The sequence below is a fragment of the Rattus rattus genome, chromosome 3 (genome assembly GCF_011064425.1).
Source record: "Rattus rattus isolate New Zealand chromosome 3, Rrattus_CSIRO_v1, whole genome shotgun sequence".
NCBI lineage: Eukaryota > Metazoa > Chordata > Mammalia > Rodentia > Muridae > Rattus > Rattus rattus.
The window spans coordinates 172,668,378-172,694,698 of NC_046156.1; the positions used below are offsets into that span (position 1 = coordinate 172,668,378).

At 48.0% G+C, this 26,321-nt stretch overlaps 1 protein-coding gene across 3 annotated transcripts; it reads right to left on the bottom strand.

The window, feature by feature from the left end:
* Positions 1-2,204: 2,204 nt before the first annotated feature.
* Positions 2,205-24,323, bottom strand: Gdnf (glial cell derived neurotrophic factor). 3 transcript variants are annotated; one of them, XM_032896833.1, is made up of 3 exons: positions 24,263-24,323; positions 19,604-19,780; positions 2,205-2,704 (listed from the first exon to the last, which is right to left on the bottom strand). In XM_032896833.1, exons 1-3 carry the CDS (start codon positions 24,321-24,323, stop codon positions 2,220-2,222), a joined length of 723 nt encoding a protein of 240 aa, XP_032752724.1. In that variant the 3' UTR covers positions 2,205-2,219. The 3 variants fall into 3 exon arrangements, with proteins under 3 accessions (XP_032752724.1, XP_032752726.1, XP_032752725.1); XM_032896835.1 differs by having other exon boundaries at positions 2,220-2,704; positions 19,682-19,780; XM_032896834.1 differs by lacking the exon at positions 24,263-24,323 and adding an exon at positions 21,262-21,295 and having other exon boundaries at positions 2,220-2,704.
* Between the last annotated feature and the right edge of the window lie 1,998 nt (positions 24,324-26,321).

A 26,321-nucleotide genomic window follows, 5' to 3' on the forward strand; every position in this document is an offset into this window, starting at 1 on the left:
GCGACTTTTACCTCTTGGTTACTCTGAAAATTTGACATGATGATTTGAGAGAGGCCAATTGATTGGTCATTTATTATTTTAGAGCTATCTGTCCTACTTTGGGGGGGGATAGCAGCCACTAAGGTAGTGATACATTAACTTCTACATAAAAATTCCATTTATGAAATGTGTAACAAGCTCTAACATAGGACTCAAAGGCATGACCTGTTTGTCAGCTGCCAGACAGGTACACTGTGGGGTACAGGGAGAGGTGCCATTGCCTCTCTCTGCTTCTTCCCTCCAAACAAGGAGGGAGGGCCTCTTGTATGTCCTATGGCCAGTCAGATGTCTCTTCCTGTACATCTTTCTCCCTAGAGCCCACAGGGTTTGAAGGGGTAGCAAATGTTAAGCCCAGGTGACACCCAAGCCCTGGAAAAGGACAAGGCAGATGACCTCTCCCTGCACCGTTCCCCTTGTTCTCCTGCCTGTGCGACCTCAGGGAGGAGGCAGGCGGTCAAGAACGGAGGAAGAGATACCGCCAGGAGGGGTTAAACCTTGCCTACCTGGCAGGGGCCTTCATTTCACTTTTAGGTGACAATAACTTCAGGACTTCCGAGGGGAGTTCAGCCTTCTGAATATGTGGTTATGATATTGCATGTGATGGAGGGGAAGAAGAACTTAACTCAACGGACAGTGGAGCTCGGAGCCTCGATGCTCAGGTGGATATAAGAGGAGATGCAAACACGAGGCAGTCCCACTGGTGTTCCCAGAGAGGTGGTGGGGCTGAGATGACCCTCCTGACCCTTTCCTTTCACAGATAAAAAGTAGGGGCTGGGGTGTAACTTTCTTGGTACCTACAGTTGCCTGGCATAGATGAAGCCCCGGATTCGATCTCTATTGTGTGGTTATGGTGTGACGTCTGCCATGCCAAGACCACAGGAAGTCAGAGGATCATAAGGCCAAGGTCATCCTTGATCAAGCAGTGAGTTCAAGGTCAGCCTAGGCTATAGGAGATCCTGTCCACAGAAAGGGGGGGGTGGGAAAATGCTGCAACCTGTGGCAGTTGGCGAAGGACTGTCTTATAAAGGTAAAGTAAGTGATTTTTGCCTAGCAAAAACCCTCTTAATACTCTGAAGAGAATGGACCCTTGTTCTCAATGTTAATATTTCCTTCTGTCACCTTTGTATTTTGTGAGCACATATACTTTGGCACCTTTGAAAAGAGACTTTAATAAATAAGGGAAGAAAAGAGAGAAATTCATTAGTGAATGGTAATAAATAACAATAACTTAAATCTCAATAAATATCTTCTCTATATCTCTGTATTTGAAACAGATGCATTGCATCGAGTAGCTTCTCTGGTCACTGGTGACCACGCATAAACGGAGCTGTGTATGTAACGTCCGTCTCTGTAAACCAACAGGCCCCGGGGTCTCCCTGGCTGGGGCAGCTGGGGGGGCTTCCCCTCTAGCTCTCCTACAAGAATCCTGCCGAAAACCACAACTCGCTTCCTGTTTCTGAGGGCGTGAAGGAAATGCCTCCAGGTTTGTTTCTAAGGACGAGGACAGCTTTCTGGGTTCCTAGCCAACTTCTCCATATCTCACACTCTGCGTCCAAAATCAACCACCAAACGTCCCCCAAAATGCTGGTAATGTAGTAAACCTCAGGCCCCGGTGTTCAAATTCAAAGGTTGTCATCTTTTTGCGTCTCCACGTTTGTCCCCTCCCCCCGCCCCCTTTCCTTTCCAGGGTGTGAATCCATGGAGTGACAGGAAAATACATCTTTCTTATTTTCAGCAGTAAAATGTAGTGACAAGAGGTGACACCAGAATCGTCACGTTTCCCTGGCGTCTTCAGACACATGAAAATGAACCACAGGAGATACACCGGCTTGGTTCTTTGCGTGCACCCGCGACTCGGACCACCATCGGTGACCATGGACTGTATCAGATAAACGCTGGCAACGCTAAGCAAGGACGCCAGCCCTGAGCTTCTGGTGACATCAGCTGCCATCCTGGAGTGCTCAGACGGCCGTTCCCACTCCTCTCCAGTTTCCTGTAGCTGGGCCTCCTTCTACCAGGCTCCCACGGTGGCTGCCTACGTCCTTCTTCTTCTTCTTCCGCCTCTGCCTCCGCCTTCTTGGTCCTTATCTTCCTTTCTGGGCAAACATTTCCTGGGAACCTTGGTCCCTTTCTTCGCACTGTAGCAGGAATGCAATACACAGCAGTCTCTGGAGCCGGGGTCAGATACATCCACACCGTTTAGCGGAATGCTTTCTTAGGATATGGTAAACCAGGCTGTCGTCTAAAAACGACAGGTCGTCGTCGAAGGCGACCGGCCTGCAACATGCCTGGCCTACCTTGTCACTCGTTAGCCTTCTACTTCGAGACAGATTTTTTAGTATTTTGTCGTACATTGTCTCGGCCGCTTCACAGGACCCGCTACAATATCGAAAGATCAGTTCCTCCTTGGTTTCGTAGCCCAAACCCAGGTCAGTGACATTTAAGTGTATTGCAGTTAAGACGCACCCCCGATTTTTGCCCCTCTGGCCTCTGCGACCTTTCCCTCTGGAATTCTCCGGGCTGGCAGCTGCAGCCTGCCGGTTCCTCTCTCTTCGAGGAAGTGCCGCCGCTTGTTTATCTGGTGACCTTTTCAGTCTTTTGATGGTGGCTTGAATAAAATCCATGACGTCATCAAACTGGTCAGGATAATCTTCGGGCATATTGGCTGTCCAACAAAAGAGAGACGTCAAGTGAGACAACAACGACCATTTCGGGCAGTCTTCTAAGTCTCGGGAATTTGCTAGAATCCGACCCATGGCAAAATAATCACCCATTTGTGCTAAGTAGTCACAGTAGCCCCTAGAAGCAAAGGGTAAGATGTACCCTCTAACGCTCTGCAAAAGATGGGTGTCCAAAGGGAGGAGACATGTGGTAAGGAAGTCACAGGTCCTTGCGGGAGACAGGTTTCTAAGAGTGAGTTGTTCATGTGAACCACATCAGCCAGGGTTAGCACGGAGACACGTGACTAACCAGGCCGACATCTAAGGCCTTCTTGTTTTACAGCCTTGGATACAGCTCTGAGCTGGAAACGCTCTCAAATGCTCCCTGAAATGCAGATTCTGGGCCTCATACCTACATACCTTGGTGCCCTGGTTTGGAGAGCAATGAAGGCACTCGCATTTTATTAAATTTCTGAAGGATTTTGGTATATGTGGGTATCAGAGAAAACTGAGAAACCAGCTCTCAGTGGCTGAGGAGAGGTGATAGCTCCTGGCTTTGCTACTTTGCTGTAAGTGTAACACCACTCTACCTGGCTGAGCAGAACCAGATTCAAGCAGATTCAAACAGCACATAGGAAGATCTCTAAAATTCAGCTCGATTTTAAAGCCCATCACTGACGGAACGAATGGCACATGGCGAGGTTCTAATGAAAGGATAGAATGATTTAAATATAAAGGAGATGCTGCTGGGGACAGGTGCAGTCCTGGATCCCAAGGTGAAGCCCGTGTATGCTACAGCTGCCTCAGGGCTCCCACTGTGTGATTACAAACAGGAAAAGAGAGGTGAGCTCCAGGCGACCAGGGAAGATGAACCAGGATGTCTGAGACCTCTGGGGAAGACTGATTTACAATCACCCAAGAGTCTGAGTCTAAGTCCAGCACTCGCCTAACTAGAGGAGAGGCAGCCATTGGGATGATTTAATACACAGGAAGGGGAGGGGAGACCTAACCCTCTCCGCCCCTTTTTGAAATCAGGTATTAAGCTTTTATGGTCATTTCATGCAATTCAGTAGTTTTGGGTTATATGTGCCTTAGAGAAATAAACTTCAAAAGGGTTGTTAGAATGGGTGGGGCTTTTGTTTGTTTTGGGCAAGTTCAGGAAGATTACATTGTGTCTATTCTACCTCAAATTACACTATCATAAACCTAACCTACTTAGTTGTTAAAATGCAGAAGAGTCAGTGAGTGTGTGTGTGTGTGTGTGTGTGTGTGTATCTGTGTGTGTATGTGTGTCTGTGTGTGTGTATGTGTATGTGTGTGCGTGTGTGTGTGTGTGTATCTGTGTGTGTGTGTGTTGTGTGTGTGTATCTGTGTGTGTATGTGTGTGTGTGTGTGTGTATCTGTGTGTGTATGTGTGTGTGTGTGTGTTGTGTATGTGTGTGTGTGTCTGTGTGTGTGTTGCTAGGTTATGTGTGAGCTCAGCCACTAAATTTTAATACACATACACCTTCTGAGTGATACATGATAAAGACTGGGAATTGCAGTCCATGTGCACTGTCTCTTGTGGTGAGAAAATCAGCATTGGATGTCTAGTTGCTCTAAGTGATATACTGCTCTACAACTAATGTAAGCTCCTCTTTATCTCTTGCCTAAGAACCTAACCTGACCGCCAAGCCATCTCCCTTACCTACCTCCACCTTTGTTGTGTGTGTGTACATGTCTGTGTATACGTGTGAGCAAGTATGGGGTATATATGGAGTCCATGTGTCTTCCTTAGCTGCTCTCCACATGGTTTTTTTTTTTTTATTTTTTTTGAGACACACTGGGACTCACTGACTGGGCTACACTGTCTGGCCAGCAAGACACAAGGATCCTCCCACCTCCGCACCCCGAGCACCAGGATTGCAGGTTTATACTGGGGTTTATATGGGTACAGGAGATTGAACTCAAATACTCATGCTCCCACAGCACACACTTTACCAGCCGAGGCTTCTTCTCACTCCCCTCGCCTCCCTTGGTTCTTTTCTGTTCAATGATAAACTCTTAAACTCACATCACTTCCTCTATGTGCCCAGAACACTTGTCATCCCCCTTTTAAGAGCCAAAGCCTAGACTGGCAGAAGCATTGTACCTGACCTGGCTTCTGACTCCTCCAGCCTTGGTTACCTCTGACCTCATCGATTTCTCTGCTTTCTCCCAAGTTGGGGTGGCTCATCCTTTGCTTTAGGAAGCTGTCTGGTACAAAGGACATCGAACTGAGTTTCTTGCCTCTGTCTAGGCTATGCCAGTAGGACCATGCGGGAGGGCTAATCTAGATGGCCAATGTGACCATTGTGGAGAAAAGGGACCTCAATTAGAAGAATTGCCTCCACTAGACTGGCCTGTGGACATATTTGTGGGGCATTTTCTTCTTTCCTTCAACCTTCCCTCCTTCCTTCCCTCCTTCCTTCCCTCCCTCCTTCCTTCCTTCCTTCCCTCCTTCCTTCCCTCTCACCTCTTCTGTCCATCCCTTCTCCCTTCCTTTTCCCTTTGCTGAGTGATGTAGGAAGGCCCACCCTATGGGTGACAGGTGGGTCTGAGCTATATATAAGAAAGGGAGCTGAAGATGAGTCTTAGAGCAAACCAGGAAGTAGGGTTCCTGCATGGCCTCTGCTTCAGCGTCTACCTCTCCTTCCTACTTTGCCTTCCCTGGTCGATGGGATATAACCTACAAGATGAAGTAAGCCCTTTCACCCCAGGATGCTTTCAGTCACAGCCTTTATCACAGCAACAATGGAAAAAGCAAGCTATAATGCCACCCCTCCATGCTAATAACAAGATAACGCACTGTCTCTAGATGTGGCCAAAGTCCTCAGGGCCTAAATCACCCAGATTAAGAAGTGCAGCTCAAACACAGGCCTTTGTGGGGTGGCCTCTGCCTGGACCACTGCTGTTTACAGCACTCCATGCCTCTCCCACATCTCCTCTAAGTATATGCTTGTGAAGACCTGCTCCATCCCTTGCTGACCCTCTCAAGTCTCTAATCCCCCTGCCCCCACTCCCTGCTCCTCCACTCCCTGCTGTGACCCCCTGAGTGCTAACACTCTGTCTAACTTGGTTTTGTTAGTCATTTCTTCTCCATGATCTCTAGGAGGGGGACAGTGAAGAGATACAGGGACTGTCTGTGTTTTCTGGTGTTTTTGTTTTTTGAGACAGGTTCTTGCCTTGTAGTCTAGGCTGGCACACATTTGCTTTGAGCCCAGGCTGACCTCGAACTTGAGATCCGCTGAGGTGGGAACCAAGGGTTTGGTGCAGGATTCTGAACCTGGAGACCTTTCTTGAATGGGAGGGGGTCATGTTCAGAGGTGGGAAGAAAATAAACTTTTTTTTTCCTCTTTTTTTTCGGAGCTGGGGACCGAACCCAGGGCCTTGCGCTTGCTAGGCAAGCGCTCTACCACTGAGCTAAATCCCCAATCCCGAAAATTAACTTTTCAAGATGATAGCATGGCTTCTGTGGAAAATTGAATCTTCATGAAATGAAAGGCTCTAAATTTTAAGAGTCTAAAATGTTTGGAGTCTAAAATAATTTACAGACTAAAATAACCCGATTCTCTGGGGGGAGGGGGGAAGCCAGCGGAGGCCAGAGCAGCCCTGATCCTTCACCTGAGGTGACTCTCTCCCATCCCCCACAGCTTCAGTGCCTAGCAATGGCCTCTCAGCCAGGGCTTCCTCAAGAGACACAAGGGAGACATTTCCACAGGCTGGGCAGGAAAGCAGTGCCTGGCTCCTATCCCCTCAGAACCACTCTTTCATGGCACTTCCCTTAGGAGTTTTCTTAAGAAGGAGATAGATCCTTAGATTAGTCTGTGTTAACGTGGAAAACGACTCATTTTAAAAATGACCTGATTGTGCTTTAAAAAAATTTTTTTCACAAATAAATTGGTGAGGAAAAAATAAATGAATGTGTGCTTAATTATAAAAAACTATATTTTCCTCTTATATTTGAAAAAATGCTTATACAGAAATTCAAACTTCTAAAATAGATAGTTGAAATGATTAATTAAAATATAATGTGGCTTTTAATTTTTTTTTTAAGAAAAGATTTTGTTTAACAAAGGCCTCACACCATGAGGTCTCTGACTCTATTTAAAAATTCCTAAGTAGATCATTAGCGTAGGAGCCTGCGAAAGTGGGAAGTTAAGATTGATTACTAATCAACCGAGGATTAATCAAAAATGAGAACAAAATGCAAAAAATTCAACATTAGAAAACAATAAAAACATTGGCGTTAACAAAAATATTGTTTTCTGGCTTCAGAAACTCCCGAATCTACGTGTGACACAATTTGAATCCCAGTGACATAATTTGACTCTAACACCTTCAATCTTCTTAAAAGTTTTCCTGTTTTCCAGACCTTGTACCACACAGCTTTGTCATAGGCTGGGTTTAGCAGATATACCATAGGATGCTGAATTAGGCTGGCATCTGGGATAAACACTGAATAATAATAATGATGATGATGATGATAATAATATCAGTAATTCCAAATCTAGCATAGGATAAATACTGTGATATTTAGGACACAGCTATATGTCAGTATGAGACAGTTTAGTTTTAAATTCCTCTTGGCCTTTCCGCAGAGCAGAGTAGAACCTTAGCTAAAAGGTTTCTGGTTCATCCTGAATCTATCCCATAATTACCTATTTCAAAGCCACATCATGTACAAGATGGAGAATGAACTCCAGCGTAACCTATGGACTTCAGGTAATTGTAACAAGTACCATTCACATGGGAGGTGTTGGTATTGATAAAAGGAGGGACTGTGTGTGTGGAGGTAGAAGATGTGTGGAGAATCTCTGTACCTTCCTTTGAATTTTGGTGTAACTTAACACACACACACACACACACACACATGAGCCAGGCATGTGGCTCTCGCTTTTAATCCCAGACCTTTGGAGGCAGAGGCAGGTGGGTTCTGTGAGTTTGAGGCCACCCTGGTCTACACAGTGAGTTCCAGGCCAGCTGTAGTGAAACCGTGTGTCAAAACACTACTACTACTACTACCACCACCACCAAAACACAGTTGTGACCTTGGAACACACCAGTTCAATGTGTTGAACTGAAGAGTGGAGGGTAGGACATCCTCTTGTTGATGAGAACCCTCTCCTCGACATGGATCTAAGATGGAACATTATTTAATCACCAAGTTCGGGCTTTACGCGACTACTGAACTGAAGGGTATTTTCCCTTCATAGTCTTAAGACAATGTACAAACACCAGATGTTTATATGGAAATCATCGTTACATATGTAAATTGTGGGCTTACGAGTCAGTAATCAGAAATGAGGATAAAACATCATATTCTCAACCCATGAAAGAACTCAATTCCTAGTTTCAGGTTTTTTGATGTCACTGACTTTCACTGGCAGAGACAAGCTCACTTTATTATGCTTGGCACTGAGGGGATATTAGTAGCCCAATGAGTCTGTAAAAGGGCGCTGGGCAAGTCTCACCAGCCTGTTCTTACAAATTCCACAGAAGTTTCTAGCCTTGTCTAGGCAAGCAACATCACACCTTTGACTTCAGGGACCCACAGTTGCTTTAATCTTCTAGGACTAACCTGGGCTGAGGAGAGAAAAGGGACTCGGGTTCATATTATGCCCTATACTATGGCCCTAATGGCACAGCGCACACACTCTTACCCTATGAAGAGTTTACAGAATAGAATGTCAGGTATACAAGGATCCTTACTAATAATTGACGTTACAGTAAAATACTTGCAAACCACAAAAGAAGACCACAATTTGAACAACCAAAAAGCCAAATAAAATAAAAGTCATGTAAATAAATAAAACAACAAAGGCAGGCAGGTAAAAAACTTGCTTATTTCCCAGATACACTTGAGGGCTATATTTTGAAAAATATGTCTGATTGAAAGCTGAAGTTTTGAGATATCGAAATTCTCAGTTGTTTTAAAGTCATCCTTCAGAGTGTAACCAAATATTTTGGCATTGTTCTGCTTCAAATATTTTAACTCTGATGTGTCCTTTGTATAAACAGTGTTATTTAAACAAATGAAACCTTGTACTGGGGCATGACTCTGGAAACAAACCGCTCACTGCAAAGGCTCTGTCTCCCTTGATTATTGGGAAAAAAGAAAATAGTAATGTCACCTTAAGAACTAAGGACTGGGATAGTCACCATTTTGTAAAGCCAACTGAGACATTAGTGATGGCTCCGGGCAGTCATTGTAACTGCTAAGCTAAAAAAAACAAACAAAAAACAAAAAAACAAAACAAAACAAAACAAAAAAAACCAAAAAACAAAATTTAAAGTGTTATCTTGGTTAAAAATGTCAAATTTTTCTTTAAAACTGTAGGTCGGCTGTATGTTAATCAAAAGGTCACATTTTTATTGGTAATTGTGTTGTTTTTATTGGTAACTGTGTTTCCTCTCTGTGCTGGCAAGGCAGGCATCCCAGCCAGACTTTTAGCTATCTCCTGCCTGTGTCTGAGAGGGAGGAAACATAAGGTTGTCCACAAAATTTGGGCACGCGACTCCTTCCCACTTGGTGACTGGACTTAGAGACTGGCGGAGGGTTTCTGCAGCTATGAATGTTCCAAGAAAGGGGGAGGGGCTGACCCTAGCACTGTAGTGTCTCTATCAAAGAAGAGATTTTCCAGGCCAAACTGAGACCTGCCAAGTCTGCTGTGGAAGGCACAGGACTGATTGTGTGGGAGGCCCTGCCTCCCTACAGCACTGCAAAACCTTCAGCCTGTGTTCTGGGGCAGTAAGGACAAGCATGCTAAGCTCACAAGGCCTGGCTGGCTATACAGTGAAGAAATACGCCAGAAATCAGTGCCTGCAGGTCCTTGCCTGGGGCAATGCCCACTTCTGATGGAGTTTGGCTCGAGGAGACGCTGGGCAAGGGTAGTGTGCAGATACCCAGGAGAGGCCTCCAGAAGCAGGGAGAGACAGAAACCCCTCAGGGAAGGATGATTCTACCTGAAGCTACTAACCAACTTCAACTGCAGGCCAAGAACACATCTCTATGTAGGCTAAGTGTCTGAGAAACAGAAGTGCACTCTTGGCACACATGTATAAGCACGGACTTATTGTGTGTTTATACATAGAGATGCTTATTTCTGTGCAGACATCAGCCTACCTAGGACCAGTGTAACATCTCAGACAAGACTAATGTCATTTTGTATTTTTCAGAAAGCTACAAACCTGATTTTCTTTCACTCATTTTGAAAAACTATTACAAGAAGTGCCCAGCTGTTATTACATTAAAAACTCTTCACGTTACAATATCTCCTTAAGCCATGTCTTAAACAATAGCTTCCTTGAAGCGCCGTAACATTGTATCAAGGTGGAGAGGTGGCTTAAAGTCTCACAGTGAGTGAAGGTGAGACCTGACAATACCGCTGCCAGCAATATCCTATGCTAATATCCTCTCTACGTTTGCTTCCCTCCTGCTGTTCATGCCTACATTCAGAGAGCGTTTGTCATCTTTCTTATCTCCTGAAGCAGCCCCCTTGCGGAGAGCTGCTTCTGCTACAATAAAAAACTGTTCTGATGGCTGGAGAATGCTCAGTCCATAGCCACCACTGCTGTTGTAGATGTGACTGTTAGTCATCTTCAGTTTGGGACTAAACTTCTCTGCACATCTCCTCTACAGATTGAGAAGCCGAGGCTAAGAGGAGACGCTATGCTTAAGACCAAGGGGTTAGTAAGCATAAATGTGGCTGGTCTGGTTTCAAAGATAAGTGTAGGTCTTATCCTAAATACTGCCGTGTTTGTTTCTAAGTAAAAATTTGACTACCATGCAGCTGCTGGCAGAGGCCAATTAATATAGAAACAAGGCCAAGATATTCGGGTTTTAAGACTTGGAACAGGATGAGGGAAATACACCTGCCGTGGGAAAAAAATCAGTATGACCTCATGTACATTAAGTAGATCTCAAAGGTAGGCCACCGGGGCCACAGAACAAAGAGTCTCTGAGGAGGAGAAAGCCATGCCTTTTGGGGGCACCTCTCTCCCATCTTCTTCTTGTATATCACTCCCGAGGCAGATCTGCCAATTCCCAGGTCACAACCGGAACACCAGCAGCCAGCAGTGGGGGCAGATTCAGACAGAGAGGCCCCAGGTCCGGAAGCTTCTCATGCTCAGTCTGGCAGCAGTGACCAGGCTCTTGCTGCAGAGCTGGAGAAGACAGAGCCTGAGATTCCAGGCCCGGGTCAGTCCCTGACCAGCGCGTGACCTTGGGCTAGTGGCTTAGCCATCCTGAGGTCAACTTGCTGTCCTATTGGGGCTCTCTAGCTCTGAGTCCCTAAGATGGGGACAGTTTAAGCTTCTGCTGGAAAGTGGAAGCAGGCATTGGCTCCCGGCCACCTATGCGGGGAGTAGCTCCAATTCAGCTACCACAGTTGGCCCCCTACCCCCTACACTGAGAAGCCCCACAGGAAGCACTCTGGGATCTAGAAGGCCTCTTCCCTTTACCTTTTGGCTCAGCCGAACCTGTCTGTGAAATTCAAAATAACCATTGCTAATCTTCTCTTAAACCAAATCACATCCCACCCCTTACTGAAAAGACCCAGAAAGTCAGGTAGATATTTGTACCAGCAAGTCCCCTGGGTCCAGGCATTGTCAAATAGTTTCTACCTGTAGAGGGAGAGTTGGCCCCATGGGCTTCTTAGAGGATGTACCAACCTGTTCTCAGATGTCAGTCTCTATCACTCAAAAGACAGATACTTTCTTAAAGATTTCAACTCTATCCATTTGCTTTTGTGTATCAAATCTGTTTGGGTCTTCAGTGAATTACTCATGACAACTTCTACAAAAATGGATGGGGGTTGTGGGTACTCCACAGGTTGTCCTAGACCTACAAGGTTGTCCGTCGTTGGCCCTCATTCCTGCTTGCCTTTGGGGGAACCTCTGAGATGTGTGACAAGAGTAAAGAACAATGATCAGTGCTCCAGGGAGTTCTGCAACACTTTATCATTGTGTACTGTTTAAAAGTCATTATTTGATCACATACTTGAACTGAGAGAGAGAGAGAGAGAGAGAGAGAGAGAGAGAGAGAGAGAGAGAGAGAGAGAGAGAGAGAGAGAGAAGGAGAGAGGGGAAAGGAGGGAGAAAGAGAATATGCTGGTGTGTCCTTCTTTATCTAAATACCATCCTTTCTTTCCAATTTTGGGTACAGAATAGATCATCCAATGAGAGCCATTCTTGGTTAAATCATAAGGGGTTCAATAGCATCTATTTTTCTGAAACAATAAGCAGCTGCGGCAAATCACAAAGGCATTCAAACCTTTCCAGATTGACCGGTGCTCTTTTCTCATGACCAACGCTGACACTGGTTTGTTTAAAGAGTTTTGTGCACAGTAAAAACACCAGTGTCTTGTTGCGATTCTTTTAAGGGATTTCTGGATACTCTCAAGGCAGAAGAAAAAGATGAACCAGGATGCGTGCCACTTCAGAATATAGAACAGGAGTGCAGGGCGTGTTTCTAATGCCACCAGCAGGCTAATTTACTCAGATCCACATCTACTCTGACCAATATGGTGCCCACTTGTCAGTGATACAAATGTGGAACTGTTAGCCTGCAGCTCCACTAAAGAAATATAATAATAATTGCACCTGAGTACAAGTGGCCAAAAAGATCCCGCGTAGGGAACAGTATATTCACCTCACTATTCATATTCCACTTGCTCTGATTCCTATGCATGCGGCTCCTGGTTTTATTGTGGTTGTAATAATGATGTTCCAGGAATACAGCCTGGGTCCCTGTGGAGGAACGACCACTCTCTGCTTTCAAGTCAGGAAAATACCCACCAGGGTGCCCATTTGATAGCTAATCCATCGAACACCTGGTGTGAGCTAAAAGCACTCAGCAGCTACCAATAAATACCCAACACTGATGAGCACACACCACGACCTCTGCTAAGAAAACAAAGCCAAGAAAAACAAAAAACAAAAAAAAACCAACCCCAAAACAAACAAAAAACCCCCAAAACCAAAAAACCAAACAACAACAACAACAACAACAACAACAACAACAACAAAACCCCAACCACTTAACAAGGGATGGGGAGAAATTACCCAGTAAAATTAATGTGGCAAAAAAAAAGCCATGAGGGAAAACAATCCTTTGCAATCAGTGGCCGGTGGCACTGGGGACTGAGGGAGGAACTTCAGAGGAACTTGCTGGGAAGTCTCTTCTTTCCCTTCTTGCAAAGTAATGTTCTAATCCCAAGGGACCACAGGACCTTAGAAAGCATCTTGAGTCACTGGATCTTCTGGGGGTGGTGGGGTGGGGAGGGGTGAGGGATGTGAGGAGTTGGGGGTGGGGGAGGGTGGAAGAGGGTGGTGGAAGTGGAAAGAGGAGGTAAGAAATGAATAAGAACAACTTTGAGGGCCTTAGGCGCTCGGATGAGAGCAAGCAGAGACTAAGAGAGACTACAGAAAAGTAAAGAGAGTGGAAAAAGAGTTCTTGATCATCTGCATTCATTTGCTGGAGTCCTCTATCTCAGCAGTTCTCAACCTGTGGGTCTTGACTGACCCCTTTGAAGGGGGGGGGTGAAACAACCCTTTCCCAGGGGTCACATATTAGATATCCTGTATATCATACAATTACATTAACATTCATGAGAGTAGCAAAATTACAGTTATGAAGTAGCAACAAAAATAATTTTATGGTCAGAGGTCACCATAACATGAGGAACTGTATTAAAGGGTCACAGAGTTAGGACGTTGACAACCACTGCTCTAGTTGGCTATGAGGAAGGAGTTTCTAGTCTGTGAATGAGCTTATAGAAAGCCATAAGACTTCAGAGAGTCAGGCACAAGCATCATTTAGAGATAAATACATGTGTAAAACCTCTATGCTGGATTTCTCTTCCTTCTTTCCTTCCTTCCTTCCTTCCTTCCTTCCTTCCTTCCTTCCTTCCTTCTTTCTTTCCGCCATTAGATGTGAGTGTCCTGAGGTAGCAGGATGTCTTCTCGTGTAAGGAAAAGACTGAATATGACTGCCCTGACTCAAACCCTGATTATGTGGTTCCCCCAGAAGCTCTTCTCTCCCTGATGTCCTAAGACAGGATCAGATAACTCTACCTTTAGATCAAGATTAACAAAAGCAAACGTTTGATCTTGGAGAATGGAAACAACGGCTCTGTGAAGCCAACACAGCTTGTCTGGGATCATTCTTCACTGATATTTATATTGGAGACAGGGTAACAAAGACGTCTGTGCAACTTTAAACAAAGCACAGGGCATCTAGGCTTGGCTCTCATCACAGTTTAGACTCTAGGGCATTTTCTACAAAGGAGAGATCTCTGTCCAGGCCCTGGCTCAATGATTTGTGGGCGGAGGGAACCAACTGTCTTGTGGGTGTGTGCTGCCTCTTCTGTGTTCCTAGAGATACCTGACAATGAATTTTCTGTATGACAACAGACTCAACAGATTGCCACGAGTGGGACTTTTCCTGTCTTCTTCTGGGTGCACGTGTCCTCTGGGAGTATTAGGAGAAGCTTTCTGCTGCTCTGGGGGTAAGGGCAGCTTCAAGGGGGATTGTCGCTGTGCACCTCCGTTGGTCCTGTGGACGTGCCCCTGCCTTTTCTTAGCCCTTCTGGTTCCTTACTGTGTAAGGTGCACTTTACTCGAGTGCATTACTTGAATCTAATCACACAGAAATAATCAAATAAATTCAAATCGAGGAGTGGTCAGGGAAAGGATAGGCAAAGAAGCCACCACCCCACCCCCACCCCACCCCAGGGGTCATGGGTTGCAGGAGGAGGCATTAAAGAAGAATAAAGGAAGCAGACAATCAAATGGACCTTGGGATTCTGGGCTTAAAAAATAGCATGAGGACATTATCGCCGGGGCTGATGGAGCTGGAATATCTATTGAGCAAGTGCATTACACACTGATGTCAAACTTCCTGATTCTGTAGCTGAATTGTGCTTGTGTGAGACACTGTGTTGTTCTTGGAAGGCATATGCAAAAAAAGAAAACAAAAAAACCCCCCCAAAAAACCAAACATACTTAATGTGACTGTCTTAGTGCATTCATACATAGCTTGAAGGGGAAAAAAGAGGCAAATTGCTCCAAAGAGACGAAACTTACTGAGGGGTGGATGGATGACCACCATTCTATGGATACTTCTGAGGAAGGGCTCTGCATGAATAAGCCCTGGAATACTGAGGGGGTGGGTCCATACATCTTCCTGGCCAGGCACTATTGGCAAGGCTAGTCTGGAGTTATGGCTATCTGTCTAGTCACTGAGTCCTCTCATAATTCAGATCCACAAGTGACACTTCTATCGTGGAGTGCGTGTTAACAGATACATTTGAATTATGAAGTCAGACCTTTTTCGATCAAAAAGCTAGCTTATCTGGCTTCGTTAGTTTGAGTTTGAGAGGTTTTATTTTATTTTATTGGGGGGGGGAGAGGAATTGAAGTGAAATCAGCAGGTTCAAAGTTTTTTTGTTCCTTTGTTTGTTTTTTACAAAAATAGGCTAAAAAATTTGCTCTCAGCTAGGTCATTCACTGGATGGTCAAAAGGGACACTGATTTTAGGACAGAGTTTGTATTTCCATGCCCTAGAGGGTGAAAAGGTTGATTTGATTGTGCTCATGCCTTGAAGCTTTTTAAAAGCAAGGGCATAAAGCTAGAAGTAAGAAAATTGCCTGTGGTGAAAGTCCCACTCTCTAGCAGCTGGCTAACATTTGGCCCACATTGGCTGTGTAGAAGAGGACACTGGGGGTCACCTGCCTGCCATAGGAAATGGGGCAAACTCATTTTTCTAGGTCTAGGGGAGCACTCAACAATCATCTCCCAAGACCTCTCCCAAATCCCCTTATGTTGGTCCCTCATCCCCCACATGCCCACTGCTCTGTCTCCCTTTATATTCAACTCTACCTCCCCAATAGTGTGGCTACGAATCCTGCATGCTGCTCTCTTGTCTGTTTCCCTCCCTTTCCTTCCAAATATCTACCTTTCAGACCCTCAGATCCCGCTCCCTTGACTTTTTCTGTGTCCCGCTGTCTGTGTCCCAGTGAGTTCATCATGCTTTGACTTTAGCCAAAGGTTAGATGCGACTATCTGTCCCGCTGACAACCCATCCACTCTCCTGTCTACCTGCCCGACTGACTACTTACAATTTACAGCTAGATTGATTCTGCCTTTTGGATACTGTCCATGCCTGGCATATGAGAGGTGTATGAAACAGCTTCTGTTGGAGCTCAAATGATTAATTATACAGTAAGCATTTTCATTAAGTGAAGAGTACTGGATAAATAAGGGCACACATACAGTAGGAAAGGAAAATACTAGGAACTTTACACTTTTGTATAAGCCAATATTGACCATTTTGAACATAATGTCAAAATTATGGGCTGATGGGCCAGGCCAATGTCCTCTGCTGGGTGATTGTAGGTGAGCCTTGAAGGCATTTCTCGGGACAACAAAACTATGGGGGGCCTGAGGAGGAAGGTGCTGGTCTCTGGATCTCAAATAAAGGATCAGTGTCTCCTAAAAGAGTCACCCTCATAGACCTTAGTTTCAAGAGCCCCTTTCCAAGTGCCAGATCCTCTTTTCCAACTACACACTGACTTGACTTCCTTGCATGCTACGCAAGCACTCTACCAACTGACCTACACCCTACCACCACATTTAAGAAGTCATTTTCCAGTTGGTGACTAATCAAGTTCAGCCCATGCTACCTGCCCACGTTTTCGCCATGTTTAATTTTTGTAAACCAAACATGTACATTCTGGGAAGGATGCTCTCTATGGTCAGAGACATCTTGTGTGTTATGTTTCCCAGGTATTTGTGGCACTCTGCTCAGTCTCTGGGATGAACAGGCACACATTACTTGACGAACGAATATATATACATTCCGAATGTAAACATTTAAAGCTGTAGGTAGTTTATGCTTTTAGTTGTTAGAGCGAGTGGTAGTCAAGATGTGGCACAAGACTACAATGAGCGACTCTTCGATAAGTTCTGAAAGAACGGTCAGTTTTAGTCATTGGTTGGCGAGCTTCCACCCCTATTGAGTTCCTCCCTTCCATACAAAGTGTATTTCAGTGATTTGGGCAAACACTGGCTCCAGAGTCTGAAGGCCCGTCTGCTGCCACCCTGGGTACCTGGTGCTTTGGATTTCATGTTTTCAGCTCTCAGAACCAGAAACCTTTCGTTTTAGCTTTAAAATGCCATGGCACCTGAATATTCTGAATGACAGACACCCCCCCTCGTACTATCTTCAATCCTCCTTTGGAGAAGATAAGGCAGGAAGAAGAACAAATGAACAAGGGGGCTAGAGACAAAGTCTTGGATGCTTCCAAAGGCGAGCCACAAGCCAGTTTCCGAGTAAGTTAAAAACGGTCATGGGGCATTTATTTTAGAGCCAACCTCAAGACGAGCAACTTATTCGTTCTATTTGCTTAGCTTGTGCTATGTCAGAATAGAACTTGGGGTGTTTAGCTTGTCCTGGGCCCAGGGGAACAGATGCTGTCTCAAGAGTGTGTGCAGTGGATGACACAGTTCCAATGACTCTATGGGAAGTGTACAGCGACTGTCACTGTGACCAAAGTTCTTTTGCTTAATTATGAAATCCCAAGCACCCAAAGGAAACTACAGGGACCAAAATTTATAGCACCTTTTATTTTCAAATGAAATGCAATGATTTAATGGTTTTTTCTACACCAGGCTGAGCCAGTTGCACCACGCACAGTAAGGATATAAATGTCGGCGCTGTGGTAGGGGTGTGCGGACATTAGTTGAATATTTAAAGTCTGCACACTGTCGTTATTTTGCCTTCCCTGCACTGACAGCTTGCTGCCGAATTGAACATACCTGGAAAGAAGTCAATTGGCTTAGAACACAGCTCAGTGTCTCTTTGGTAATTTCTCTGTCTAGGTTCTACTGGGTCTTTCCACAGACAAAGCAGAATTGGATGTATTCTGCTCTCTTGAACAAAATCATAGTCAGAATCTTGTCCATAGATGATTTAGTATCATTTGAGAGAGGCAGATATAATCCTGTACCTCTTTCCCAGTGGAATCCATGCAGTCAATGGGATTCAATGCTATTTTGCTTGCTTAGTGGCTGGTTAACCCACAGAAGCCTTAGGTTTTTCCTTGGGTGTTATTACGCTTTGGTGACACAACCTTGGGAACAACACTAGACACATCTGGGAAACATCTAAAAGTCCGCACACCCAGGCTACACCTCAAACCAATCAAATAAGAATTTCTCGGCAAGTGGTTAAGTATCAGTAGCCTTTAGCATTCTTAGAGGACTCCACTCTCTTTTATGAGCCTCTTCTCCACGGACGGTTACTGGCCTGAGCATGGAGGCCAAGGAGCAAAACCTGGTAGCTACTGGCACGTGGGAGAGCATGGGAGAAGAAAGGCTTCCATTTTGTGGAATTGTAAACTGTTCGCACTGAGTTCTAAAGCCATTAGCTTGTAATAATTAACCGGAAGCCCGGGTAGACAGGATACTAATATAGCAATTAAACCCCCATGAATTCATCAGAATGCAATCAAACAGTCAGTGTTCTCTCCACTGATATCTGAATTAGAGAACTATTATTATCTGCCACTGTCCCTGTCCTTTGGAATGGATAAATGTGCATTTAAATGCACAGAGGGCATTTAAATTTTCAATCGAGGAAATAGTTGTATGCCCTAAACTTGGGATTAAAGTGAAGCTCTTTAAAGATGAGTTTAATTGACGGAAAGTCTTGGGACTCATGCTTGAATTTCAAGGGGTCAACTACATTCCCTTTTAAACCACAAATTACTCCCCAATTCCTTATAAAATTCTATTTCCTCCTCTTTTTTTAATGCTTATACAAGCAGCCAATTTTGTTGTTGAAATGAAACACAAAACACTTGTCACATCTCTGCCTGTTTTATAGTCCAGAGCCAAGGACTTTGGATGTCTCAGGGCTGACTCAAGCTAGGCTGCTTTCCCTGATGGTCATAACCACAGAACAGTTCAAAGGCAAACCATCAAAGCCAATCATTCTAAGGGGTTGGGTGGGTGGCCGATGAGTATTCTGAGATTGTACCAACCTTTCTGTTGCTACCTTTTAACTTAAGTACCTTCATTTTCTCTGTAACTCCTTATCTGTCTACCTGCCTTTATCCATGTGAACTTTGGGGGGACTGGAGGATAGGTTGTATCAAATCAAACTGTAATTGTTTGCTTCCAGAAGGCACTATTAGCATTTAAGCAGTAAATCACAGACCCGTTTGAAGAGTGCCCTGTTTTTGTTGTGGCTGTTGTTGTGTTGTGTTGTTAGCCTCGTGAGGCGAGATGTACTCTGAAAGCCTCTCCCTTTCAGCTCTTCTGGCGCTACTCACCCTGAACTCTTTCTACAACAGAACACCTCTGAAGAGATTTGACAATAGGCAGATGCTAGGCTCTGGAAATGGAGTCCCTTCTGTGTTTTCTCTCCGGCTGGGTTTTCACAAAACCCCTTCCTTGCAAGTGCAGTTCAGGATGAAAATGCAAGAGGTTTTTAGGATCAAGCACAGCCAGGCACAGTAAAATAGCCATAAAAAGATCCTTCAGTGTGTTCATAGAGGGACAGGGGAGTATAGGGTCAATGTGTATGTGCTCTGGTGGTGGTTGTGATGGTGGTGGCAGTGGGATATTTGTTGATGGGAACGATAAAGGGATACTATTCCACATCCTCTCCACTGGACAGAGGATCCCGTGTACTCACAAGGCACCTGGGGACCCTTGGGCAGCCGCATGAGGAGTACCCTTAAGGGCCTTAGAGCCCTTCCCATTTAGCCCGAGAGTGGAGACCTTTCGCGGCTGGCCCCGGGTGACTGCGTGAGTGCATGCTGCGGTGGGGTGCCCTGGGGTCCGGCCGATGATGCCCCGGGGGAGGGAACGGTTCTTACAGTCACTGGTCAGCGCGAAGGGCACGCGGCGGTGGCCGAGGGAGTGGTCTTCGGCGGGCGCTTCGAGAAGCCTCTTACCGGCGGGCAGCGGGAAGGCAGACGCGGTGTGGAGCAACACCAGGCAGACAGCCACGACATCCCATAACTTCATCTTAGAGTCCCGTCCGGCGGCGGCACCTGCGCGGGCGGGCAGCCGGGAAGAGAACCGCACCAGGCAAGTTAGGCTCGGATGCCCAGGACCCTGGCGCTGACTGCAGGGCAGCCTCTCCGCCACTCCCCTGCCCCGCTCCCAACTCACCGCCTCTCTTCCCGCGCGGCTGTTGACCCGCGCTTCCCCAAGCATCCGGCCCTTGCCCCTGGTCTATTGCCCGCCCATTTTCCTTCATCCCAGCTACATCCCAGGCGCAGCTCGCATTCCCAACAGGCTCACTGCTGACCTCTCTTCTGTCCTCCAGCCTCCAGCTCATAGAGGTCAGATTATGGGCATAAATTTATACCACAACTCCCGGGCCCGCTGCTTCTACTGGCGCATGTGACACCCCACATTTCCTCAGCGGGGCACGCGGCATAGCCCCCATCCGGCTACCTTTGCGGGGTCCTGGACAGACACCCCTCCCCCGCTCCCAGCAGTTCCCGTATGTGAGCTCTGGGAGCCATTCTTTCACCTATGCGAACAACAGGTTTTTACCTTTGGGACAACAATCAAGAGGGGTGCCTCTGTACCAGACTGGACCTTTCTTCCAGCTAGGCAGAGTGTAGGTTCAGGCTAGGTGCAAACACTTGCCCTCGCTCTGCCTACCCTTTAAACATCCCAGCTAAGGGGGAAAAGATTTGTCACCAGAACAAGTTCATGTGAATCTGTAGACTTGGCCTGCATAAAAGTGCCAGGTTAAGTCACTTAACTTCGGAAGCATCAACTTGGCTTAAAATACCAATTCCACTTCTTAGGACCATTAACTCATGAACAAGTCCAGAAAGTGCCCAATAAATGTTTTACCGTGGTTAGTAGGTGAGGTCCGAATTTATCTTGACATTTTAAAGCCCCCCCGTGGTACACCCGAAAGTGCCCTTGATTTTAGTTTTGCAGCTTTGTGAAGTTCTGGCCCTAATTCCGTCCGTCTCGGCCAAGATGCTGTCTTTCTTTTCCTCTAGCTACTCCAGGACCGTAGGAAGGGTCCTGAACACTAAGTCCTTTGGACTCTTTAAGGCCTCACATCTCTAGAAAGGAAGGCCTTGGAGTCTGGGGCGAGCCAGCTAATGAAGAAGGCTGTGCTCACTTGGCAAAAAGTCCCATCCAGAGAGATGGTGAAGACTCACTTTGGGGTACTCCATCACTTAGGAGCACAAGTGTTCCAGAGTGGGGCCCATGCCTGGAGAGCATTCTCAAGTCAGGAAATTCATGCATTTTGATAAAACAGCCTTGACATTTTTAATGGGGGAGGGCAAATTAGTTTTCAGGTACACACACACACACACACACACACACGCACACACACGCACACACACACACCTCCTTGCACCTTTCCTATTAGTCTCCAGGCATTTGCTTCTCTCTCCTTTCCGGGGTCCATCCCTCCCGCCCCTCACAATCTCCACCCAGAATTCCAGTCTAGGCCCCTAGATAAGGCCACCAGGAAAGCGTTTAATTCGGCCGCCACCTCCCACCGCTGCGGAGACGAATTCATTTTCCATCCCTTGGGCGTCTGCTGTCTCCGCAGCTGTTGGGTTCGGAGATTGGGAAGCGACAGAACCACACAGCTCCGGGGTTCCGGCAGCGCGGGCTGGCTCGAACACCCCAGAGGAGGGAAAAAAGACGCCTCTGGCTCCCGGCCGGTGAGCAGCAGTGCAGAGAGGCGCTTCGGGAGCGGGAAGCTGGGGGAAGGCAAGGCCTCCGACCTCGGGGGTGCCAGTTTTGCCAGCTCTCGGGTGCGTGCGAAATGGCTGGCGGTCCTGAGCAGCAGGGAGGCGTGGGGTTAAGGCGCGGTCCCGGTTCGCCGTGCCCGACGGCAGGAAGCGGCGGAGGCACCAGATTTCCCTTCCGCATTAAGAGGGTTTTCTTATTTATTTATTTATTTATTTATTTATTTATTTATTTATTTTCCAGTTTGGCTCACGGAAGGCTTTTAAAATTGGACGAGGCGAGCCTCGATCAGAAGTGTGGCGACGCTGGCAGAAGAGGAAAACACTGGAATATTCACTCTCTGTCTTGCCAAAGGAGACTTTCCATCTTATTCTAGGCGGGTAGCATCCGGCTTCCCGAAAGCACCCCACCCCCAAATTCCGAGGGGAAGCAGGAGAAACGGAACCCGCTCTTCTCTGACCCGCTCTTTAGTTGGTGGCACTTGCTCCCCCCACCCCCCGGTAAAGATGGGGCGTGCGTCTTCCTGGATGCTCTTCCAAGGAGTCCATCTAGACCCCGCCCCGAATCCCTACTTATCTCTTTACCCCCTTTTACACTAATGCGTCGGCCGGACCGGTCCCCGCCACGCCTGGCCTTTGCTACCGGTGCAAATAGCTTAAGGCACCGGCCCGTGCGGGCGATCAAGCTTTCACTCCGAGATTGACTCTGCTAAGTGAGCCCCGTTCTTTCTCGGACTTGGAAAGCTGGTTCTACTCTGCCTCTGGGATCAACTCATCCCAGCGGGGCAGAGGGATCGCTCTGCGCACTTGGGCACCTGGTGGGTCCCGGGACTGGGGGTTAAAGGATGCTCAGGAAAGCCGCGGTAGAGACTGCCAAATCGCCGCTCACCGATTCTGAGTTCCCGGCACCAGGGGGCACTAGAAACCGCTCGGGCCTTGTAGTCTTCCCGCGGCCGGTAGGCTGGCTGGATTGTCATTTTAAAACATAAAACAGTAGGGGAACCAATGTTTCTACCATCTATCCCCAAACTAGTTCAGGGATCTGTAGATGTCCTTATGTGAATCCTCGCTTTTCGGGCCTCTATCCTTCCATTCTCTTTCCCCATTTCCCCTCTCCTCATTTCACCTGAGGCGGTTTCTTGGCAACCTACTTTTAGACACCCTGATCCTCTATCACCGAGAAAGCTTTGCAGCGGGTGGCTGCTCCCTGCCACCAGTGCCCCCCGCACATTTTGGAGCTAGCAGGCTGGAAAGTTTGTTTGGGATTTGCTTTCAAACCCTGGTGGCGTGGGAGGAGAGTTCACTACAAACTCCGGTGTTTCCTGTAGGGTTTGGGCAGAAATTACTAAACGATCTGTTGCTTGTTTTCCCTGTGCTCAGTGTCCTTGACTGAGGACGCATTCTCTTACCACTGCCCTATAAGTGGCCAGCCCAAGATGGAGAAAGAGGGAAAATGTGGGATGCTTCCCCGGGGGGGGGGGGAAAGGCCAGGGGTGGGTCTGTTTATTAGAGGACCCGGGGAAGAGTTCTAGGCCCCGGAGCACTGGAATCTCTTACAGCAGTGGGCTAGAAAAGCTGCAGGCTAACCGGACACTACGCACTTGTCACTTGTTTAAAAGACACCTCCCCCACCAAAGCTCAGAGAGACAGAGGGCATAGTCAGGGCAAGAAAGAAACAGCGAATCCTTCTCTGAAGGCTTGGAGGGAGGAGGCGCACGATTACGGGTTGGTCGCATCTCTTGAATCGCTGAAACACGTATTCAAAATGCCGAGGAAGAGTGAGTCTAGCGCTGTCTAACATATTCCCTGAAGGAACTGGCAGAGTTGCGTTTATCCCGGTCAAAGAGCACAAACTTGGCGAACTCCGAGCTTTAGTTAGACAAGCTTCCCGGGGCGTGCTCATCCGCCCTGCAGGCAGATTCTGCTACAGGCAAGATTGCAAGCGGGGGAACCCGTTCAAGTGCCTTCCTACTCCCGATTCATGGGTTCCTTTTCCCTGCGTGGGGCTGGAGAGCAACCCCATTCAGGAGTCTGTCTCGAAGTGGCGCAAAGTAGCGTGTGGGGGTGGGGGTGGGGGAGGCCTGGGGAAAGAGACACAGAGTGCCAGAGACAAGAGGAAGAGGTAATTAAAACAATCACCTCGAGGGCCTGGCGGAGACCTAGAGGGTTCCTAAGAGTCTTTCGAGACAGAATCCTGAGGCCGAGGCGCTGTAAGGAGCTATTTTCCTAATCTGGACCCGCATAAGGGCATTAACAAAGTTCAAGCAAAAGGCCGGGGAAGGGGAGGAATGCCGCTTTGCAAAATCCCTCTAGAGGAGGTGAGCCCTCTATTTTTAGGTTCTCAGCACCTTTGCAGCCCCCTTCCCCGGGCTTAGCTTTCTCCCAGAACAGACCCAAAGAAGCTCAACGGTAAGCTACACTCCGAGCTATGATAACGCTGCAGTTGCACTCTGGAAAAGACGCTGGCGGCGGTGGGTTAGTAGAAAGCCAAGTCTCGCACGGTTGGTTCCAGGGCTGTACAGAGCAGCGCCCTACCGAGCGAGGCAGGGGAATTACCCTCTCTGGCTTTTCAGGGTTCCAGGGCACCAGGGGTTCTGTCTGTATATTTTTTGATCACATGGAAAAGGCAACCTACCCTCCGCAAGGCTAGCCTCCCTCCGGTTCAACTTGTCTCCTGAGCTCCCGCTTGCCTTCCTACTTTACACTCAGTCGCCCGCTTGGGGTCCAGCCGCGCCCTTCTGGCTTCAGACGACACAGCCGCCGCCCGCCCGGTCCCCTCCAGCACGTTTCCCCTCTTACCTCGGATCCGGTCTCCGTAGACCCCCAGTTGGACATTAACTCCAAGTGGCCCGAATCCCATCCAGGAGACCCATCCGGACCGCGGGCAGGAGCGCGGGGCCCCGCCCAGGAGGTCGGGAGCAAGAGCACGCAATCCAGGGGTCGCGCCGGGCAGCGAGGACACGCAGGAGGCGGCGGCCACCGTGCCAGCCGCCGCCGCCGCCGCCGCCGCCGCGAGGAGGGCGAAGGCTGCCGACACCTCGCACACCGGCCTCTTGGATCCCAAGAAGACTAAGTCTGAGCAGCTTCCCCTGCCTTGGCTGAGGGGTGGCACGGCTGCGCGCGCGGCGCTCTGGGCTGGAGCAGCACCGGGCCCGGGCGCTGCGGGTGGCTCCGAGGCAGTCGCCTCACTCTGCACCTCCTCGGGGCGCGGTGGCTGCGAGTACGAGGCGGGCCTGTCTGCGGATGCCGAAGTCTTGCCTGGAGATCCGAACGAGACACCACGTCAAACCGCGCCGGCAGTCCCTTGAAGACATGAGGGCGCCAGGAGCGCAGGCTGGTGGTGGAGAGCCCGGGCCAGAGGGCCGGGATTGGGGAGTGGGGGGCGCGGAACCGGGAGGGGGAGGGGAGGGGTCCGGCGGCAACGGCGGCCTGAGTGTGGGGGAGGGACGGAGATCCGGGGAAGAGGCACCGGAGCTGCGGGGGCGCAGTACGGGGTGCGAGTGGGTGACTCCGTGAGCCTCTCCCGGGGGTGCAGGAACCGCCTCGGGGCTCGCGCTTTCTAGCGGGGTAGATCCACAGGAACCCGCGCGGAGCTCGGCTCACAGCAGCCCAAGGGGGCAATCGCAACTTGGTGACGGCGTCCTGCGCTCCGAGGGAGGGCGCTCTGTCTGCTGGAGGCTACCTCGGGGCTTTCCTCGTCCCCTTCGAAGGCTGTCCTTCCTCCTCGAGTGGCGTGCCCTCCCGGTTTTCTGCAGGGCAGAAGGCTGTGGCGAGAAGACAAGCAGCCTGCCGAAGTTTTCCCAGCACCAAGAAGAAGCGCGGAACAGCCAGGAGAGGAGAACAGAGTGTTTGCCAGGGGACGCTGCAAGTGGGATGCATTTATAGAGCTCTCACTGAGTGACGTGCCCGCCAGTGGCTTTTCTGATTCGCTTTCTGACCTAAACACACATTAGTTTAGTCCCCATGCTAGGGCCAACACGGTCTCCAAATATCTGCTGGCTGAAGTCAGAGGCTTTGCATATCATGTATTAGATGGCAAGCAATGAAGAAGGCTTCTGAGGCTGGCCGGCTTCTCAGACTTAGGCTCCATTTCCATGCTGTTGTAACAGAACACCAGACGTGGGGTAGGCACATACATTCAAAATCAACAATTCCAGAGGCGTAAGATCACTTTATCAGGAAGGGGTCAGGGGAGGTAGGGCAAAACCTGCCTTTGTTCAGCGTTTTTGAAACGTTTTTGGGGAACCTAAGCAAGGACAGGACTGGGGCAGTTTCCAGCGGGACTCAGCTTTCCTTCCAGAGCTCTGAAAATGGGAGAGGCCAGACCTTTTCTACGTTTCTTCTGTTGGTTAGCTGAACGCCAGAAGCCAGGAGCCTTCTTTGTAGAAGACAAGAGGAGGACAAGTCCTTGCACACCCCGCATATGGCTGAACTGTAAATACGATCCATCCACATAGGCGTGGATTTCTTTCTTTCTTTGATAGATGCTAAATAAGGTACGTCTCTGCTAAGGGAAACCTGTTTACAGGAAGCCACCGGATCAGAATTTAGTAGGATCTCCTTAATTTTATTAGTTGGAGACTGTGAAAGCATAAACAGGCTCAATTTACATCTACACCCCTCTTCTTTTATGACTCATCCGGTTGTTGGGGAGTCTGTGTTCTGGAAGAAGCTGAGACAATAGAAAGGGGTAAGGTGGGGGGAAGATCACATATTATTACAAGTACCCAGAGTCAAAGATCAGCCACTTGGGAGGCTCCTCAGCGAAGTTGGTGTGGGCGGTGGAATTGTTCTTCCTAACATCACTGTGATTGAGAGATTACACTGAGGGCAAACCAACTCTTCCAAACAACACCTC

Excerpts from the sequence above, each read along its gene's own strand:
- Gdnf (XM_032896833.1), bottom strand. The coding sequence starts at position 24,323 with ATGGGATTCGGGCCACTTGGAGTTAATGTCCAACTGGGGGTCTACGGA. Across the intron at positions 19,781-24,262 it reads CTACGGAGACCGGATCCGAG|GTGCCGCCGCCGGACGGGAC; the intron begins GTAAGAGGGGAA and ends CCGCCCGCGCAG. Across the intron at positions 2,705-19,603 it reads CTTCGCGCTGACCAGTGACT|CCAATATGCCCGAAGATTAT; the intron begins GTAAGAACCGTT and ends TTTGTTGGACAG.